This window comes from Schistocerca cancellata, chromosome 4 (assembly GCF_023864275.1).
Source record: "Schistocerca cancellata isolate TAMUIC-IGC-003103 chromosome 4, iqSchCanc2.1, whole genome shotgun sequence".
NCBI lineage: Eukaryota > Metazoa > Arthropoda > Insecta > Orthoptera > Acrididae > Schistocerca > Schistocerca cancellata.
In genome coordinates, this window is record NC_064629.1 from 600,409,900 (window position 1) to 600,431,187 (window position 21,288).

Genomic DNA, 21,288 nt, shown 5'->3' on the forward strand with positions numbered 1-21,288 from the left:
TTTAAGAAACTACCTGACAATATATTTATACCAAGAGGATACCTACTATTTTCAGTTATTCTGCAACATATTTATATATCTAGAACTATCTGCTTATCTAGAAATATCTGCTATACTCACAAGTATAAATATTTATTATATTTGCTTCTACAGTCCCTTTTGTAGTTGGATGATCATCCACACTGCAATTGCATTGTGATAACTGAAACCAATGCCTCTTTATCACCTACAGATGTGTTATATATTTCTCATGGGTTGGGTTTTCTAAGTAAGTTTCCCAGAAATCAAATAATGGAAAATCCAGGACAGAATTATGACAATATAAAGAAAAAAGGATACATTACTACTCACCCCACACCGGAGACACTGAATCGCACACAGGCATAACAAAAAGACTGTTGTACATTTGAGCTATCAGCCAAAAGGTCTTCTTTTAAATTAGAAAACACACACACATTCATGCAAGTACAATTCACACACATATGATTACTGTCTGTGGCTGTTCAAAGAAGACCGTTTTGCTGGAGGCTCAAATGTATAGCAGTCTTTTTGTTGTGCCTGTCTTTAGTTCAACATCTTCTCTATGTGTCAAGTAGAAATCTATTCTTATTCATAATATTGTGATGATTTTTGTAGAATTCATTCTGAATAATTCTGTGGGAATTTTTATTTCAACTGCTACTTGTAAAATTGCCGTTTTCTCACTCTTTTGCCAATTCTTCCAATTATTATAACACTTTTCTTTAATTACAGTCATTTATCACAAAAAATATCATTACACTATTCATTTCAGTTCATAGTGACCATTTTAAGAACTTGTATGACTCCAGCATGCTGAGTGTAGTGGGACAGCAACTCATTTTAGATTGTGATGCAAAAAGAGACAGCCAGAGTAGCAACTAAAATGAATGTTTATTTAGTCAGTGACTGGATTCAGGCTACACCCATTCTCAAACCAATCAATGTTTGCCAAGTAGAATTTTCATCCAAACTAGCACTAAATAATGTGGGTATGGGACCACACATATATGTACACACTTTATTTACGGCTATTTTGGCTGGACATTAGCTGGGTTGAGAATGGGCACAGGCCAAAACAGGTCACCAACTAAAAAAACATCCAGTTTTATTTGTAACTCTGCCTGTCTGTGTTCATCACAATCTTCAGATCTCTCAGAAAAATGAAAATCACATAAAACTGTTGATCAATCTACATCTGTTAAATCATGAATTATGAAATAATGAAAAGTACTAATTTCATATACATAGAATACACAAGCTTAGAATATGCTGAAACATACCTGTTTAAAATGCTGAATGACTGGCAGACATACATACTAGTGAACTCAACTTTTTCATTTACATTTATGGAGAAGTCTTAAGATGGCTAATAGAAGGATTCATCTACATTTTTTTACCACTGATAGTCAGTTTGCCAAAACGGTTTCGCATGTAGACTCAATTTGTACCCCTGTGTATTTAATTTTCTTGTCTACTGCTACAAGCACACCAATCCTCACCTCTCATAGGTAGTCCTTTGAGTAAATTATTAGTACTGACCCAAAAAAATCTCACTCCTGTCAGTTTCTGGTTTAACCAGTTTCTCAATACTGTTATGTGCTCCCGTTGCTTCTTAGAAATTCTTCAAATCGTGGTACTTTTTATGCACTGTTCTGCAGTTGATTTGTAATTGTTTGTAATTATCATATATGCAGATAATTTACTGCTATCTGATGTACATGTATGTGAATGCTTTGTAGCTGTGTTCATCCTCATTGGATGAATAGTTACATAATTAAGGAGGAAAAATTCCCTAATGTTCATTTCACATCATCAGCTGTGTTACCGCCTTGAGGCATTTAAAAGGATATTGTAGCTTTCACCATTACGGCACAACTCAAAGAAGTTACTGTCTGTCTTGTGACCAAAAAACAATTTAAATAATTTCATTCAGATCCATCCACAGTCATTAATATAAAAAATAGCACAGATTACATGTTTCAGCAAAAATTGTATAGCAAAGCTCCTTCTTCCAGCATTGTGTTGCAGTCAGGAGAAGGAACTGAGTAAGAGGTCAGAACTCAAGTAACAAGCATTCTTTGTTGTTAGGTGTTCTACTATCTGCATCTTATTGCACTCTTTACCACCACTTTTTGCTTTTACAACCTTGTAAACATGTCAAATTACAACCTCAGCAATGCAAACAGAATGAACGTTCTGAGCCTTTCCATTCATATAAATTGACTCATTCTACAGCCCTGAAAGCTGTCCTTCATGATAGGGGTTATGAAAAATGATACTTCAGTGAATAAGTCGCTTTCATCATTTCCTAAGGGGTGCCATTATTCACTATACCCTGGAGCTGCTATTGTCTGATAGACCTCTTTACTCTTGATTTAATGTGGCACAGGATGTTGGAAGTGTTCTAATAAAAGAAGTTTTTTGTACTAATTCTTGATCACTGTCAGTTTTAGACAGAATTTTGTAACTTTTGTAAACAGGATTGGCTCTTTAACAATACTGCTTTCAAAGTACTGAGTACCTAGACCCGCAAGTGTCTAGTACTTTCTGGTGCTAAGTCAGTGTTGTGATAGTATCTGAATTATTTTGTGTCCTTTAGGCATGTGAGTTTGTAAAAAATATCTCACATATTAGATTCATCAAGTTGATGAATGTAGCAACTCACTGAATTCATTTCTGAATGTGAATTTCTCTACACTCTACATTCTGGTGTTCACTCATGAAACCTATAAACTATCAGACTAAAAGTATTTTCACACCCTATATAAGTGTAATTGACCACAAGATGTCACAAGAGTTGGACATATGAGTATAAAATGAGGCAGACATGAACATTTGAACCGTTCTCAAACTGCCAATGTTGACTGTTGGTGATGTGATTGTGAAGTGGAAATGCAAAGTGACAACCACAGCTAAACCAAGACCAGACAGACCTCATGAACTGACAGGCAGTGACCATTGATCATTGTGGAGGGTGGCTGTAAAATATCACATGAAATCAGCAGAAGGATCACATGTGATTTCCAAAGTGCTACCAGCAGTCCAGCTAACACAATGACTGTGCATAAGGAGTTAAATACAATGGGGTATGATCATTGAGCAGCATCTCATAAACCACATATTTCTATAGTCAATCCTAAGCAGAGCTTGGGGTGGTGGAAAGAGCAACACCAATGGACAGGTGATGACTGGACATGAGTTATTTGAAGTGGTGAATCATGCTGTACACTATTACAATCTGGTGGAATAATTTGAGTTTGGTGAATGTAATTAGGTGTAGTGCCAATTAAAAAAAATGGATGGTCTAACAGATTTTTCAACACCATTGTGGACTGTGTATAGTACAGGAAAAGTTCTCGTATGATGATTCCTTGTATTAGCATGATAATGAATCTGGTCATAAAGCAGGATCCATGAGGCAATGGTTTATGGGCAATAACACTCCTGCAATTAACTGGCCAGCCCAGAGTCCCAACCTGAACCCAATGGAACACCTTTTGGATGAGTTAGAATGTCAAATTCACTCCAGACCCCAGTGTCCAATATCACTACTCTCTCTTGTTTCGAATCTTGAGGAAGAATGGGCTGCCATACCTTCACAGACATTCAGACTCCTCACTGATAGTGTTCCCAGCAGAGATCAAGCTGCCATAAAGATGAAGGGTGGACACAGCCCATATAAATGTCAACCAATAGGTGTCTTGAGACTGTATATTTGACCAGGCATCTGTTCCATGCAATAAAATTAAAGATTTTGTTATATTAAATTTTTCTGTATTAATCAGTATGTGCCTTTTGGGAATACTAGGCACTTGAGTTCTAAACAGAGTACAACAAACAGTTCAAAGAAAGTAAATTAAATTTAGTGAGCAAATTATTATATAGTTTGGATACTTACCGTTGTTATTTCACCTTTGAGTAGAATAGTTTATCCTACTGTAATGTGGCAGCATTTTCCCACAAACAAACATTTTTATAATATTAAACACAGTAGATTAATTGCTTAAAATTATACATGCAGGATATTTCATTTGCTTAAATTAAATGATTTTATTTTTGCTGTTTACAGCTGTGCTGTTACTTTAATTATGGATTCTCATATTTCATAATTACTCAGATTCAAATTTTTTAATTATACATTGTTGCCATGAGATACTAGCTGTGTAATGCAAATTCATAATCTGGATGTTTCTTTCAAAAGTCTAGAAACTACTCAAAGCTTTTTTACAATTTTCTTTGTGTGCTGACCGACATGGTTCAGTCTAAGACTGGAATTTTTGTAAGATAACAAGAGACAATGGATATTTGATAATTATTTTAGCTCCAGATCTCGTCATTTTTTTGTAGCTAGTCCATTTATAACATATGCAGACATCCTTTCTTAGTCATTGTACTTTATTTTCAAAGTCACCTGGTTTTGCAACATGTGAAAGCTTTACCACAAGAAAATAACAAATATAAATAAAAGCAGCTATTAAAATGAGTGCTCAATTCACATCTCAGATTTGTCTGAATAAAAAAAATGAAAGGAACTCAGAGAAGAGAGTCAACTTCTAATAGTGTTTTTTAATATTATCAATAAGTGGCACTAAGTCATTGAACCAAATCTCATGTTTTGTTTCCCTTTAACTGTGTATTTTGAATCTGCATTGTATAGTATGAAGTTTATTGTATGATTTAAAAGTGATGAATTAGTGTACACCATTTTGAATCTCAATCTACAGCTGTAGTAAGCTTTTCCTAAAAGTAATATTAAAGTACTTATTTAGAATTTTGTTTAGACAGAACCACCTGCGCCACAACCGCAAAATGTCCTAGAAGATCCAAATGCAGAGCCTGTGATGTGGGCAGTCAGTGACTTGTCATCCATTCCACCAGGAAGCATTCTAATAAATCATCAGGTGTGTGATTATGATTGTACAGTCTTTGATTAACATACTTTCATTACTGAATACAGTTCTACTTCAGATTAAACTGATATATTGAAATTGATTGTATTACCTTTGCAGACCCTTGAGGCATACACAAACCCTGATGGGTCTCTCTATCGATTTGATCCTCAACATCCTCCAAAAGTTGTAAGAGAAAACCACAGTGTGAAACTTAGCCGAGGAACTTCACCAGAACCAGAAGCTGATAATCAAACAGACAAGGACCCAGATAAGAAACGTATGTACCTTTTTCATTTGTTGATTTGCAATAAAATATTGTTATGGAGGCATAAATTTCACAGCATAAGTTTTGTACAGCACAAATATGGACTGACTCATGAATAGCAACTGCAATTAAAAGACATGCAGTGCACTGTCAGATAAGAATACACTCATGAGTACTTGAAATGGGAGAGAATGGGAGAGAGAGCACTTTTGTCATTGCAATAAATGAAATAGTTCAGAACATCACAAGACTGTGATGTCATCAGGGCTTGTGCTTGCTATTGGATTGACAGTGCAAAATTGGTAAGAAACATGCAACAGCACATTTCATTGTGGCCACATCCTGGGTGCCTAACTCATAGGACACTCCATTTCCATGGACATGTGGTTACTAGTGTTTTGTCATACCACCAAGTCAAGAATGTGCCACTAAGACCTCCATATATGGAAATCCTCCAATCCCAGAGTTAGCTACCATGGAAAAAACTGAATGGAAGACAGAGTAAACATCAAACAACATGGACTTTTCAGCAGATCAACATGTCACACCATGGCACATCCCTCAGCCATTCAATATTTGGCAACAACAACAACAACAACAACAACAACAACCAGTGAACAGATATACCATCAAGAACCACAGAAGCAGCTGTCCCACATCTGCTCTACCTTGGAACATTTTTCAGACTTTTGCCTACAGCCTGCCCTGTAATAGAAGTTTAATATACTTTCTTATTCCATATTTAAATGATAGAATTCACTTTGTGTACATTGCAGTCTTTTTCTAAAATTACTCCAGAAAGGGTTTTTCCAAATGTTCACATTTTCCATTCAAATTTAAAAGTCAAGAAAATCTTGTCAGTACTGTGTTTAATAGTCTATGTGTTGCATTATTACTCTACTACATACCAATAATCACTAAATGAAATCAAATTAAGAAGTATTATCAACAGAAAGTTAAAAACATTTAGATACCGTATAGTAGTTATTGGCATCTAACACTAATTTCTCTTTTTGAGAAAGGAAAGAAATGTTGTTCATTTGCAAATATCACATGTTCCTTGGTAAAAAGACATTTGGTTTCAAGTTACAAGACAGTGAACAACTAACAAAGAATGGTTTAACTGACCACATATGATTTAACTATCTTTAAAAATATACAGAGTTTTACTTGCCATAAAACTTTGTAACTGAAGAATTTAACAATATCCTCAAGATAGTCCTAATATATTATACACAGCACTTAAATGTGTAGAGCTCATAATATATGCAAACACTGCTCAAAACACAGCCTCATGTATCACAACAACAAAAACTGTAGAAACTGCTGGAAACTGCTTATAGCAGTATTCACGTTCCTATATGTGTTGGTAAAATCAGTCACTAGATTGAAACATCAGTCAGGAAACAACACTCTCCCCTATATGTTTTTGATACCCATCAATGACAGGGTATGAGTATGTTAAAAATACATGAATGCAAACTACTTACCAACAGGGGACTGTTTCGGCAAGTCGTGGAATTTTCTCATGTGAGGATGTTTGCATGGAGGCGAAATGAACTTGCTTAACTCTCAACAGTGAATGATACAAGAACCTACTCTCATATTATGTTTATTAATTAGTTCACATCCAGCACCCTCCAAGTCATCTTTACTTTCATAAAGAGAATATCACATACCATTGCTTCCTAATTATGTCGGAATTAGTGAAGATCATTCCACAAAGATGTGGCTGCTTGCATAGCTCTCACAGTTAACATAACTACAATTCTACTGAGCACATTCGAGCTTCCATCAAGCAACATGTAAATGCCTAGGGTCATATTTAACTAACCTCCATCATGCCATCACAGATTAGATAGCTCCCCAATACCCCAATACCTTGAAAGTCTTTTGTAGTCCATGTCAAGAAGGGTCACTGCCTGCATCAGGATGAAATGCCATGCAACATGCTACAAGAGGAGGGAAGGGGGGGGGGGGGGGGACGCTTCGTATTCACTTACTAAAGAGTGTATAAGTAACTACAGATTATTTTAATGCCCAGAAATATATGTCTACTGAAAAGCCACTATTTATCTATTTTAGACTGCTATCTTAAATTGTTTTTATTAAATTTTTCATTGTTCCCTTGTGTACATAAAACTACAATTAGAAAAAAGTGTCATGATTTTGTATTATCAAAATCATTCTCATTAATGATAACATACATTAGTAATAAAACATTCTTTCTATTACAGCTGAGAGCAGTACAACAGAAAATGAGCAGCCACCAAAGCATTCCTCACCAGTTCTTAGGACAACTGCTACATCTCCATCCTTGCCCGAGACATCTTCAGCAGAACATAGTCCTGCAACTACAGCAACTACAGCAACAACAGCAACTACAACTGAACAGCAGCTCCCCACACCTCCATCAAATGTTGTGTCTGTATCTCAGACTTCAACATCAACCCAACCTCAGTTCATGGCAGTGTGTCACTCCGGCCCATGTCCTTATGTGACAGTGCAGCCTGACCAGCCTCTATTCTTCCCCAACACACCACAATTTCTACAGCCTGTGGGAATGCAGCCAGGAGAAGTCTATGGAACTCCAGCAGCAAATCAAAATGTTACGCCTTGTCCCTTGCAGTCATCTCCATTGATTTACACTAGTTATCCTGTCCCAGTTCCTGGAGGTGCCTCAGGAGTTAATGCAGTTTATGATACAAGGCTGTTAGTAAGTATATTAATTTAAAGCCCTTTACTGTTTTCTATGATTTACAATGATGAAACATTTATCTGCCAAAGCATTTACATTAAAGTCCAATTACTCTCATAATACAATCTACAGTATGTTCATACAGTTACTAAAATGTGTTATGCATAGTGTAATTAGGAAAATTACACATACATTACAATAATAAAGAGAAATGATCTTACAACAGAAACATTTTAGGCCTCCTGCCAACAAACCAATTCATCTGACAGTGTTGTCAGAGTGAGAGTGGTTACGACTGATGTGGTATAGTGACAATGATCATCAAAGGTAAAACAATTATCAAGTCAGACAGGAGGATATTGATGTCTGATAGACTGATAAATAATCACTAATACCCTACTTAGCAGATGAATATAGGATGTTTAAAGAAAGTCTGGCAAATATAGAAGATTTGTGGTTGGAGATAAAGCATATTACAAAATGTGCTGTGTGTAAATCTGCATGAAGTGAAAAAATAAAGTAGGCCAAAGACCCATCTTAGTGTAATGCTACCATATGGAAATGTAAAAACAGAGATTGATAACTCTTGCTCCAAAAATGAATGCTGGGAAACTGATAGTGAAAACTTAATGGTAATTAATGCATCCATAATAAAAGTTAGGTATGATGCCTAAAACAGATTCCCTAGGCATAACTTTGTGAAAAATCATTCAAAAAATCTTAAAATGACCTGGTCTTATGCAGAGTCAGTGAATATATCAAAACCTTTAATAGTGTCTCTCACAGATCAGTTGTTTCTGAATTCTGAAATCACCAACCCTGGTCTAGAAAAATATTTGAAACTTCTCAAAACAGTCAGGTGAGATACTGATTGAGGTCCTAATACAATGTACTACCCAAATTGTCTGTCTGTTGCAGGATTATTAATCTGAATGTTATATATTATTAAATGAAAAGTAGTTTCTCTCAAAGGATTAAGGAGGTTCAGGAAAAGCCATTTTTGTGAGACATAACTCAATTTTATTGCAAACAATATCTCGCTAATACAAAACACAGGTAAACAGGATTCCATCTCTGTAGAATTCTTAAAGGAATTCAGCACATGATCATTTGGTGAATTTTCCCACACATGGGACTGGTACAGCCCAGTATATTTTTCAACAGAAATGGAAGCAACATTTCATGTGATCAAATAATAATGCAGATATTCTCAATATGTGCAACTTTTATATGCCGGTAAGGTAGAACAGTAATACTATTATATTGTTTGTCAATGTTATTTATGTCTACAGGAGTGTATTAGTAGTTGATCAATGTCAATGAACAAGAAAAAAATGGTTCAAATGGCTCTGAGCACTATGGGACTTAACATCTATGGTCATCAGTCCCCTAGAACTTAGAACTACTTAAACCTAACTAACCTAAGGACAGCACACAACACCCAGTCATCACGAGGCAGGGAAAATCCCTGACCCCGCCGGGAATCGAACCCAGGAACCCGGGCGTGGGAAGCGAGAACGCTACCGCACGACCACGAGATGTGGGCAAAATGAACAAGAGAAACCCCCTGGAAGGCTTTTCATGAATGGCGGCATAACAGGTCAAATCATGACTGACATACAGATTTGCTTTCAGGGTGTGTGGGGTAACCACGAGAGTGCCGCTACTGTCTTATGAAATCACACCCCACCCTTAACCCCAAGTGTAGGTCCAGTGTGTCTAGGTGGCAGACAGGTTGACTGCAGGCACTCACCTGTCCTCCTTCTACCCAATACGCAGGCATCACTGGCACCAAGGCAGAACCAGTGTTTATCAGGAAACACAACAGACCACCACTCCATCCTCCAATGAGCTCTCACTGGACACACCACTGAAGTGGTTTGGGGTCAGTGGAATGCACACTAGAGGGCATCTCACTCAGAGCTGTCCTATAAATAACCAATTTCTGACAGCTTGTTTTGTCATTGTGCCAATTGCTGCTCAAATTGCTGCTGCAGATGCAGTATGATGTGACACAGCCATACCCGAAACATGATGATCTTCCCTCTCAGTAGTGCCAAGTGGCCGTTCGGAGGCTGGTCATCTTGCGACCATGCCTTCCCCTGATCACTGCTGCCAGCAGTCATGTACAGTGGCTACATTCCTGCAAAGTCTTTCTGCAATATCATGGAAGGAACTTCCAGTGTCTTGTTGCCCTATTGCGTGGCATCACTCAAACTCATTGAGCTGCTGATAATGGTATCTTCATTTTCTTAAAGGCATTCTTGACCAACATCAACTCACTACATCTAGTTGCAGAGGTAACTAACACTCACAACCAGTACAGTGTGTAATTGAAGCAAACTTGATTTTCATCCACACAGTGGTGCCTCTAGCGCCATTCTAATGCAACTACAGCTAAATTTGAATAGCTGTCTTCTTTAAGCTGTAGAAACACATCTACTAAATTTTGTTTATGTTGCACATCTCCTTCTTGGTATTGTGATTTTTTTCTGTAAGTGTGTATACAGGTTTGCAAACTTCCTTTGAGCCACAGTTGGGCTTTCATTGCTCTCATAGTAGGCCTTCACAAGAGCTATATGCTCAGGCCATGTACCATGACATTTTCACGTACAAGTGGGTGATAACAACAACGCACATGCAATTGCTCATACTAATACCCATCATTCCCATGGCCAACTGTGCAGTTTGAATGTAACCTGGGGAGAGGTTACATTCTTCCAATGTTTTGGAGAGCAAAGCAGTGTTACTCCTGGTGTCATGGTGTGAGGAACCATTGGGTGTGACTTCATGTCACAGCTGCTAATGATTGGGGGAACTCTTATGGTAAAACAGTACATCATGGACATTCTGCTTAATCATGTGTTAGCTCTCACACAATGATATCATGGTGTCATTTCTCAACAGGACAATGCTTGTCCACACATGTAACTTGTCTCTATGAACTGTCTGCATGATGCTGACATACTCCTGTTGTCAGGTAGGTACATGATCCGTCTCCGATAAAACATTTGTGAGACCAGGTGGGATATCAACTCTGTCTGAGTGCCAGTATCCAGGATATCAAGGACCAGTTAGAGCAGTTGTGGACCAGATTCCCTGACAAGAGGATACGACCCCATATTGTGTCTGTAAATTTGACTCAATCTTGTGATCACTGAAACAACGACACATACCCTCTCAACCCATGAAGTTTCACTTTGTTTCCCGCTCCCCTTTTGATGCTTCACTTTTGTTGTCATGCAATGTATTTATAAGCTAGTTTATGACTCGATTGCTGATATATGTAAGTTTTGGCATTTTTTCCCAGTGCAAAAAAAAAAGCTAAATAGGACACCAACTGCTCCCATACAAAAGATGAAATTTTGGTCTACTGAAAAGAAAGTAATATAAGGTTTGAATGAAATGTGAGAACTGTGGAAATTTTAGATTTGGTAGAAAGAGACAAGCCACAGAAAATGCAATATGGAACTGATTCACCAGCACTACACTGTGATATGAAATTTGTGTATATTATGAGATACCTCTGCAATGTCATTGCCATGGAACTTGTTTGGGCTCAAACTGCAGTAGCAACCTTGGAGTGAAATAAAAATACTGAAGTTCAAAGTCACAGGAAGATACCTGAATGAGACTGTTACTTGAATATTTCTAGACATATGGAACAAAATAATTAACCATGCACGAAATAAGATCAAGAGATTGAATAAATAAAAGGTCTTGAGAGAATAAACAATGCTAGTTACAATAGTTACTCAATCAGTTGCTGAATGAACATTCCTTATCATGAAATTTGGGTGGTGCATGTGAATGTCTTTCAAATCACTATGATCTTGATGTTTCTGTCACCCCAAAAAAAGGAAGGAAAGGTGTGTGTGTGTGTGTGTGTGTGTGTGTGTGTGTGTGTGTGTGTGTGTGTGTGTAACTGGAAATTTCTTATCTTCTGTAGCGCTGGCAGCATTTTGCAGTTTGTGGTTGAGAGTTAGCAACAGTACTGCAGGCCATCAGAGATATTCTTTCACAGAATGGAGTAATGTTATGATCTTAAAGTGCTCTAAACAGCTGTCTTGTGTGTGATTGTTTTTGAGATTCTAATGAGACTTTTAAATATTATTGGTGTTGCACTCCTGTTTATAATTGAATACAAATTTGAGTGCTTACTCTGCCTCTGACATGCTTTTTTTCCTGTGCCCAAGCTGTTACTGCATGTCACATGCATCTCCTTAGTATTCTCCAGCTCTGACAGATGAGATGATTGCTAGTATCTCAATAAATTTATTACCTGGCCCTAATCCATGCTTGAACTGAATCCTGTTCCTTGTTGATTAGGTTTTCAAATATCCTTGTTTTCATAGGCCAGGGTACCGGCCATTTTTTGTCTAATTTCATAACTATATCCCAGTCAGAGTGTGGTAAGAGTTAATTTGCTTGGCTCTTGTTTTAGGTGAGTACATTGCTGATATTCCTGGCAGTTCTCCACAGCTATTACAATTATGTATCCAAATATGACATTCAGAACTAACACAGAATGTTGTATACACTCAGTTTTCAGAGACTTAGATCATTTTTAACAATATGAAACAGTCAATTTACTATCATTAGTTAGACTGACATGCATTGGATGCTGTGTTTCAGTAAGAGTCTGCCAATTTCCTTGAAGACCGGGCAATCATAGGGCAGATAAGTGAAGCTTAGTTTATCTTTTTCTTTCTCATTCTTGATTTCTTTGAGAGATATTGTTGATTTTATCTGCAGTGACTGCACTATCTGTCACTCTGAGTACCTGTTAATTTGGGGCACTGTTAATTGTTGCTGTAGTTCTTTGGTAAGGCTTTCCTTTCCAGACAGAGTGTGAGGTCTATGGCCCACAGTCAATAGCAAGGCATTTCTTTTCGATAGATGTTGAAAACTCAAGGTGCAGCCTTACAGGTATATTTATATGAATTTTTTATACACGTCACTGACAACTGCTCTCTTAACTAATATACTGAGGAAATATTACTGGGCCTCTTTTCCATGTTCCATTGTGAACTCTATATTAGGATGGATATGGTTTATAGGTTTTACAAGAGTTTGTAAGGTTTTCCTATTCCATGTGGCAGTATCAAAAATATATCATCTATGTTTCAATAAAATAATGTTGGGTTTAACTTACCATATTCTAGAGCTGTTTCCACAAAACTTTCCATTTATAGGTTTGGTAATGTGCTACCCAGTGCCAACAATTTAGGTTCTTCATAAAATTTTGGATCAAACAGATAACAGGTAAATGTGAGAACATAGCTGAAGAGGTCAGTAAAACAATGATAGAACTTTTTGCCTGTTCATTCTAAGAATTCTAAAAGTGGAACTACCACAAAGAGAGGTATCACATAAAAACTAATCATAATATACTTACCTTGGAGCTGCAGTTGACAGAGACAGTGTATAAATCCATCAGAGTTGTGAATGTGATGTTCCCTCTGCCCTCATAAATTTGGTCCACATCTCGTGGTCATGCGGTAGCGTTCTCGCTTCCCACGCCCGGGTTCCCGGCTTCGATTCCCGGCGGGGCCAGGGATTTTCTCTGCCTCATGATGGTTGGGTGTTGTGTGCTGTCCTTAGGTTAGTTAGGTTTAAGTAGTTCTAAGTTCTAGGGGACTGATGACCGTAGCAGTTAAGTCCCATAGTGCTCAGAGCCATTTTTGAAGCTCATAAATTTGCTGAGAATGTGCTCACATGTCTTATTTTATTATTATTATTTTATTTTATTGCATATTCTGTTGATCCTGATTGCAAGTAGTTGCAAGGATATGGAACGAGTCAGTATTTTTACAATGTTAACAATACAGCAGCAGGTAATATGGTTAATTCATGACAAGACTCATAGTAACAACATGGAACACTAGAAGAAATAAAAACATATTATATACATCAGAATTAATACTCATGAGTACATACTCAAACTGACAATATCAAACTATCTGAGCAACAATGTAACACTACAGCAACAAATAGTTAACATTTATGCTAACATTGAATGGCTAATTCAGTTGTATAATAAAAACCTGCTTCCATGCACTAAAAAATTCACTAATTGAATAGAATGACTTTTGTATTAGATATTCCTTCAGTTTGCTCTTGAACTTTGGTGTTTCAGGAGCAAGACTTTTGATGACACTGGGTAGACCATTGTAAATTTTGATGCCTTGTAATTTACTCCTTTCGGTACAAGGGTATAGTTTGACTGGTTGCTATGAATGTCCTCTTTTGACCTTGTGTTGCGACCATGATATTCCCTATTGGTTTTACAGAGAGAGTGGTTTTTATTAATGAAACATACAAGAGAGTATGTGTGCTGAGATATCATTGTAAATACCTGCAGTTTCCTAAACAGATTCCTGCATGAGTGCTTTGGTTGCATACCACTCATGGTGCATATAGCTCTCTTCTGAGCAATAAAAACTTTTTTTGCCAAGGGCATGGAAATATCTGACATAAGCAGCTCTTACAGAATCCTTATGTGTGGTTGATGCAATTATGAGTAAGGTAAATGTTGCAGAATGTAACCTTTTTTCTATATTTAGAATATGGTTGGACCAATTCAGTTTGCAATCTATCTACACACCCAGAAACTTAGCTGAGTCAACTTGCTTTATTTGTTGTTCATTACCTTCTATATTTATATCCCCTGGTTCTTTATGTGCTATATGAAAGTGTGCATAATGAGTAATTTTTATATTCAGAGAGAGTCCATTACAGTTAAACCATTTCAGAATGTTGTCAAATGCATTGTTCGCACATGTTATCCCATTGTGCCCTGTTGCTTTATCAACTAGAAGAGAAGTATTGTCAGTGAATAGGGTGAACTTGCTCACTTATGTGGTGCAGTGTGGGAGGTAATTTATAAATATAAGAAACAGTAAGGGTCCCAATACTGAGCCTAGAGGCACTCCTAGTGCTGACTGTGCCCCACTTGGGTAAAGTTGGGATTCCACTACTGTCAGTAATTATTACCCTTTGTTTCCTATCTGTAAGGAAGAATTTAATCCCTGTCCCCATTATTCCACTTAAACCATAGTAGTCTGCTTTATTTAGCAGAATGTCATGGTTGACACAGTCAAAAGCCTTAGATAGATCACATAAGATTCCAATTGGTGCCAATTTTCTGATCAGAAATTCAAGAATTCAAGATTCAGTGAAAGAGAAAATAGCATCATCAATTGATAGGCCTTGCCAGAAACCAAACTCACACTGACTGAAAATGTTATGGCTGTACAGGTGATTAACAATCCCCCTGAATACCAGTTTCTCAAGGGCCTTTGAAAATCTTGTTAGCATGGATATTGGACAGTAGTTTGTTACATCTTTCTTGAAAATTGGTTTCACACAGGCATATTTTCATTTAAGTGGATCAATACCTTGTTTTAGCGATTCATTAAAAATGTGACACAAGACTGCATTTATGTAGCCATGACAGTGCTGAAGTATCTTAGTTGAAATATCATCAACCTGACAAGAGTTTTTTGATTTCATCTCTCTGATTGTCCTGTTGATCTTACTAATTGTTATGGGGGTTATCTGCATCTGGAAAACTGTGGCGTTGTTAGCTTTATGCAGAAGGGCTATCACATCACTTACTGAGCCTTCACAGACAATTTTTTCAGCAACTGTTAAAAAAGGTTTACTGAAGATATTAGCAACTTCCTCAGTATTTTTTACAGTATTTGCATCCTGGATTAATTCTGTGTCAGTCATGTACTCTAATTTTTTACCACTCTCTCTTTTTATAATTTGCCAGATGGTTTTTGATTTGTTATTTGAGTTATCAATTTTAGATATTATGTACATCGTTTTGGATTTTTTATTAACTGTTTTAAAATATTACAGTACAATCTGTCTTGTCAGCTAATGCAAAAGTGCACCAATGTTGCTAACTATTAACCTTAGAGGAATGCCTTCTCTGTGTACCATACTACATTCCTTATGGATTCAGAAAACATATTATGAACAAACAGATGTTTTGATGATTGGTAACCCACTGTCACCCATTGCGACCAACCTTTAATTGGTTCATTTTCATCATCTCTTGAAGGACCTAAAAGTTCTCAGTGGTAATTTGAAATAATTTCCAGATATGTTTCCTTGGCGTATTAGTTGAGAGAAGAGAGGACAGAATCATTAACTATAGAAAATCAATACATAAAAAACTCATATCTCCATGACTTCTGCCATCACCATTTATCACAAATAAATATTCTGCTGAGAGCTATGGTTCATAGAATGTGAATAAAACAGATAATGAGTGCGACACTGAAGAACAAAACCTAAAAAAAGGGTTCCAAAACTAAAGTGTACTAAAATAAATTTGCTGAGCAGGCAATGCAGCTAAAATAAACAACACTTGTGGGAGACACTGAACTGGAACACCTGTGGGAGACACCGAACTGGGAAATAAAAAGGAGGACCAAGGGTCCATTACCCATGCTATGTTGCATAAATCTCCAGACTGTCTGTAGGGTACATTACTTGGTGATGTGGCATGTCATATATGAGAGAGATTATTGGAACAGCCTATGAGGGTTACAAAGAACATCAATGGCATTCTTGACCCAAACAGCCAAGCAAACCAGCTCTCAACATACAGTGAGTATAATATAATCATGAAATGAGATACAAGAAGACCAGTATTATGGTATGCATTGCAACTTAAAATTAAGGCTGTCAGAAAACCTTTTCAAAGGGGCAAAGTTTTCAATATAAACAAGTCCTGACACACAGCATTCAGTTTATTTGCATCTTATCATTAAGCACATCTGTCAAGGCTGTGACGCTGCAGAGAAGTGTGTTTCCTGATAAAATCACATAGATATAGGAAAACAAATGTACACTCAAAACTGTAACAAGTGCCTTGAGGAAAACTCAGTTAGAAATGGGGATACAAAACTGAAAGTACCCTACAGCACTCACACATAATACACTAAAATTTGCTAGATCAGCCATTACAATATTGTGTACAAATTCTCAACTCAAGAAATTTGAAATGTTGGATACTTGGTGGCCTCAACCCAAGATTAAAGTTGAGTGTCTGGTAACTACTGTGGGATAACTTTGTCAGATCAGCCACTGAGGGATCATAAATATTATTTGTCACTTGAATGTGACAAATGGGTAGGCCAAGGAGGAATTGTTACCTATTAAGTTCTGCTAAGTTGTGGAAAAGGTGTAGACTTTCTACGTATCACCTACTTCCATGATGATTTCCATCAATGCAATGTCAGCAAGCCTTCTGAAGATGGGATACAATTTTGACATTTAAAACTTCAGTCAGATAATGGCTGCTCTTGAGAGTATTGAGAATATGAAGAAATTGTGATCTTTAAGGATAAATTATGATGTCCCCTAAAATTATTCCCACTGTTTATATGGTAGAACTACCTGTAATATGTGTTGAATGGTGACCTAAAGTGTTGCCAATGAGGATCCAGTGATCAAATGAGCAGTCAGTTAAATGGGTCAGAATCAGGTCACCTTACTGGTGATTTATTGTAATCATAGTTACATATATACTTAGTGCCATTTATTTCTCCATACATACCATGCAACATTGATTATAGATATCAGGTGTAGAGATGCAGGGTGTCATCAGTACTTTACCATTGTCAGCAGCAGTTGAACTGCTGTATATTAAGGTTATTGTAATCAGATAGAAACCTTTTGTTCCAAAAATTAATGATAGTGTATTGTCAACCTTTAATAGCATATCACCTAACAGAAATGTTACAGATTTCAAATCATCTACTTGTAAAAGCTGTAAAATATTTTTCCATCTTTTTGTCATTACCAATAAATAACAATTTATTAGGATGGAGGCCCAGTCACTGAGCTTCACCCTGGAATGCTGGGTTTAAGTTTATCAGATCAAAGACCAAATGGTGATTCAACACAGCAGGCTCCATTGGCAACACATGGCCACACCTATCAAGCACCAAATTCTTATTGGCAGCAGCAGTTACCTGGCCCCTTTCAGGTATGTTTATAATTGTTTGTGTCATTTGTCCAATGTAAAGGACTTCTGTAACCCTAACTGGGAAAGAAAATAAAATATTATTTCCTCTCTAAAATGTTTCTTAAGACAAATGCAAATTAAAGTATAATGGAAGTTTGCTGATAAATTTTTTTCAGGTACCCCATAAAACACAAAAACATTTGAATAGTTATTTTTCCTTCTAGCTGATATTTTTCTTTATACTGAAATAATCATATTGTCCATGTTGGAAGAAGGTTGCTTTTGAATGTGGAACATCTAATTGCCTTCACTGGGAGCTTGTTTCACATTTCACTCTTAATTTTTCTAATTTAGCAAGTAAAACAACTTACAAAGTAGAGATACCTGCAGTATAGCAATCAGTGATACTTTATTATCTTTGAGGAGACATGTCACTGCTAAATATTAGTGATGTAGAAGTAGAATTCATTTTTTTCCTCATATTAATAGTCTTGGTATGGAGAAAAGCATTGTCTGTAAGCATATTTTTATATTATTATTGAAATGGGACATATGAGATAAAGAAACATGCCATTTATATTTCACAATGAATGATTTGATTAACAGGCACCAAAATTGATTTTAGTGTTAATAATCTATCAGTTATACAGAAATTTTATAATTGAATTGTTGTTATTTTCTTAAATGTGTTCTCTTAGAACACTTTTATTCTTTGACTGTTTATTTTTACCTTTTTATGATGGTGTACACCATAAGAAAAAATATTTCCTCTAATCTATAGTAACAGTGATAAGCTGTTTACCATATTGAATTCCTAGAAATGGTGGCACCTTTCTTGCAGCATTCCATATAATGGCATTGCCTTCTCAGTATTGATGCAAAAACAACACAAATAAGTACATATGGAATAACCAAATCACTTTAATGAGAACACTGATCATAAGTTCCATACAAAATTCATAACCACAGCTAGGCTGAGTCCAAACAAATAATGAGTATCCTGAGAGTGGAGTCAACTGAGTATACAACTGAACATAACAGAATAAGAAAGCCTTCTGCTCAGAGATAATGATAGGTAGGTTGCTAGTCCAATCTATGAAGTGGCACTGTCCATGGATTGCGTGTCATGCCATATTATGCTGACCTCATTGCGATGCTGTTATTGCTGTTTGATCATGCTTCCACCCAGCGGCTGGATCCATGGCACCAGGCAATTTGAGTCATAACAAGATCTGCTGGCACCCCATGTTTCATTATGTTCACTGCCATTGTGTTGCTGATGTAGTAGATGTGGTAACATAGAGTTACCACAGTCCTCTACCTTGGCAGGGTCACTATAAGATGGTGCACCTCTGGTGTCTCTCTCCCACAGCTTACGATGGTGCACTGCACCCAGAAATATGATGTCCATGTCTTCTGGGGCACTGTCGATGGGTGCCTGCAGAGAAGCCGAAAGCCCCTGTTGGCCAGCACTAGTGAGTAGGGCTGGAAATGGCACTGGTGGTGATGGCTACATTGCTGGGGGATATCTACAGGTGAGATGCCTGGAGGTTCTGATGCTGGAACAGGATACAGGGGGCTGTTGAAGGCCTTGGGGGAGGGTTAGGAGCTGGCTGGTCTGGCGCCACCAGTTGCTGCTGTAGGTTATCTCCATCCAACCCCTGATGCTCAGTCAGAGGGCTAGAAAAGGCATCAGAGGAGGTTTAATTAGGCAAGATCATGTTCAACATAGGAGGTGGAGACAAAATGAGAGAAGGGGGCTCCAACGGTGGCAAAGAATGAGAAGATCTGGACACTTGGAAGGAGGGAGTGGGGCTAAGAGGTCTGTGCTGTGGTAGTGGAGGTCAATCCTCTAGCTGTGGACAGAGTTGGTTGCAGTGTCAAGTCACCAGCCTTCATCCAGCTGCGGCATGTAGACTCCCAACCCTACTGGCCTTGGAAAACCGCCAGGATCTTGTGCCCATTGTGATCAAAAGTGTGGGCTCCTCCTATGGCCTCCAGTATGTATTGTGGCAACAGAGGTGTCCAAAGACGGTGTGGCATGGGCATTAGGACATTGAGAACTGTGATCAGCTGGCACCCATGAAGCAGTTCAGCCAGGCTCTTTTCACCCTGTGGTGTCTACCTATAAGAATTGATAAAATGGATAAGCTTATCTTCAGTTGTGGTACCTTCTATGTATTTCCTCATCTCTGTATTGAAAGTCTGGATGAGGCTTTCCACCTTCCTGTTGAACTGAGGATGGGACAGCAACACCCTTATGTGGTGGATACCATGTTGCACACAAAACATTTGAAAAGTTTGTGGGATAAACTGTGGGATGTTGTCCATCACCAGGGTGTGACGGAGGCTGCCGATGGGGAAGGTCACGGTGAGGGCCAGCACCATCGACTCTGCCATCAGTGAGCAGCAGTTTACAATGTATGGAAACCAAGAGAAGACATCTATGACAACTAGCCAGTAAGCATCCAGAAAAGGGGCCCACAAAATCAAGGTACACACAATCCCTTGACAGTGTAGGTTCCAGCTATAGAGAGTAACACTGCTGCAGGGTGGCCTGGTGACCTGCACACTTAAAACAAGAATCAAATAAATGTTAAATCTCATGATCAATCCCTGGCCAGCTGACATGTCAGTCGGTTCATATCTTCTTCCTTCGTAATGCACCTGAGTGAGCATGATGCAGGAGGTGAAGAACGTCCAACCCGAAACACACCAGAATGATCATGTGCAGCACAGTGCATTCTGTAGACAACAGAATAACACCATCAATAAAAGTCAACCTGTGGAACAGCACAAAATAATTACAAACAGGATACTGTGCATGAGCAAGAAACGATTCTGGCCACCAACACTGAATATACTGCTTCACATGGCAAAATAAAGGCTCACCACCTGGGTGATGCAGGTGCCAGTAATAGGGAACCCATCCACTGTCTGTTGAGCTTCAACATCAAGTCAGAAACAAAGAACATCGTCCTGGTTGAAGCATAAGAAGGCAGGAGATGGCATCAACATTAAAGCACTGGGCTGTTTTGTGAAAATTGATCTCTTAATAATAAAGACTGAGGAAGAGAGCCCATCCCTGAAGTCTGTGTGCTGTCTTGCCCAGCAGATGTGCTGCAGAGCTACAGAGGGAAATAAAAGGTTTATGGTCCATAACCAGGTGCAACTGCACACCATAAAGAGACACATGAAACTTCTTGAATGCATAAGTAATAATGAGGGCCTCTGTCTTGATTTGCAAGTAATTTTCTGTCTTGTGTCTTCAAGGCAAAAGCAATGGGCTGTCCCAAGCCATCTGTATTACAAAGAGACAGCATGGCCACTATGTCATACTGTGATGCATTGGTAACCATAACGAGATGGTGAACCTACTGATATGTGGCCAGGCACAAATGGAATGCAGACCATTTTTCAGTTT

At 37.8% G+C, this 21,288-nt stretch overlaps 1 protein-coding gene across 5 annotated transcripts in view; it reads left to right on the forward strand.

Annotated features, from left to right (window-relative positions):
* Positions 1–21,288, forward strand: part of LOC126184543 (cAMP-regulated phosphoprotein 21) — a 1,287,166-nt gene that overhangs the window by 1,191,627 nt on the left and 74,251 nt on the right. For all 5 annotated transcript variants that reach the window (XM_049926953.1, XM_049926952.1, XM_049926954.1 and 2 more), the window contains 4 exons: positions 4,803–4,922; positions 5,031–5,190; positions 7,416–7,894; positions 17,721–17,885. In XM_049926953.1, the coding sequence (XP_049782910.1) occupies positions 4,803–4,922; positions 5,031–5,190; positions 7,416–7,894; positions 17,721–17,885 (924 nt within the window). The remainder of the gene's footprint in view (positions 1–4,802; positions 4,923–5,030; positions 5,191–7,415; positions 7,895–17,720; positions 17,886–21,288) is intronic.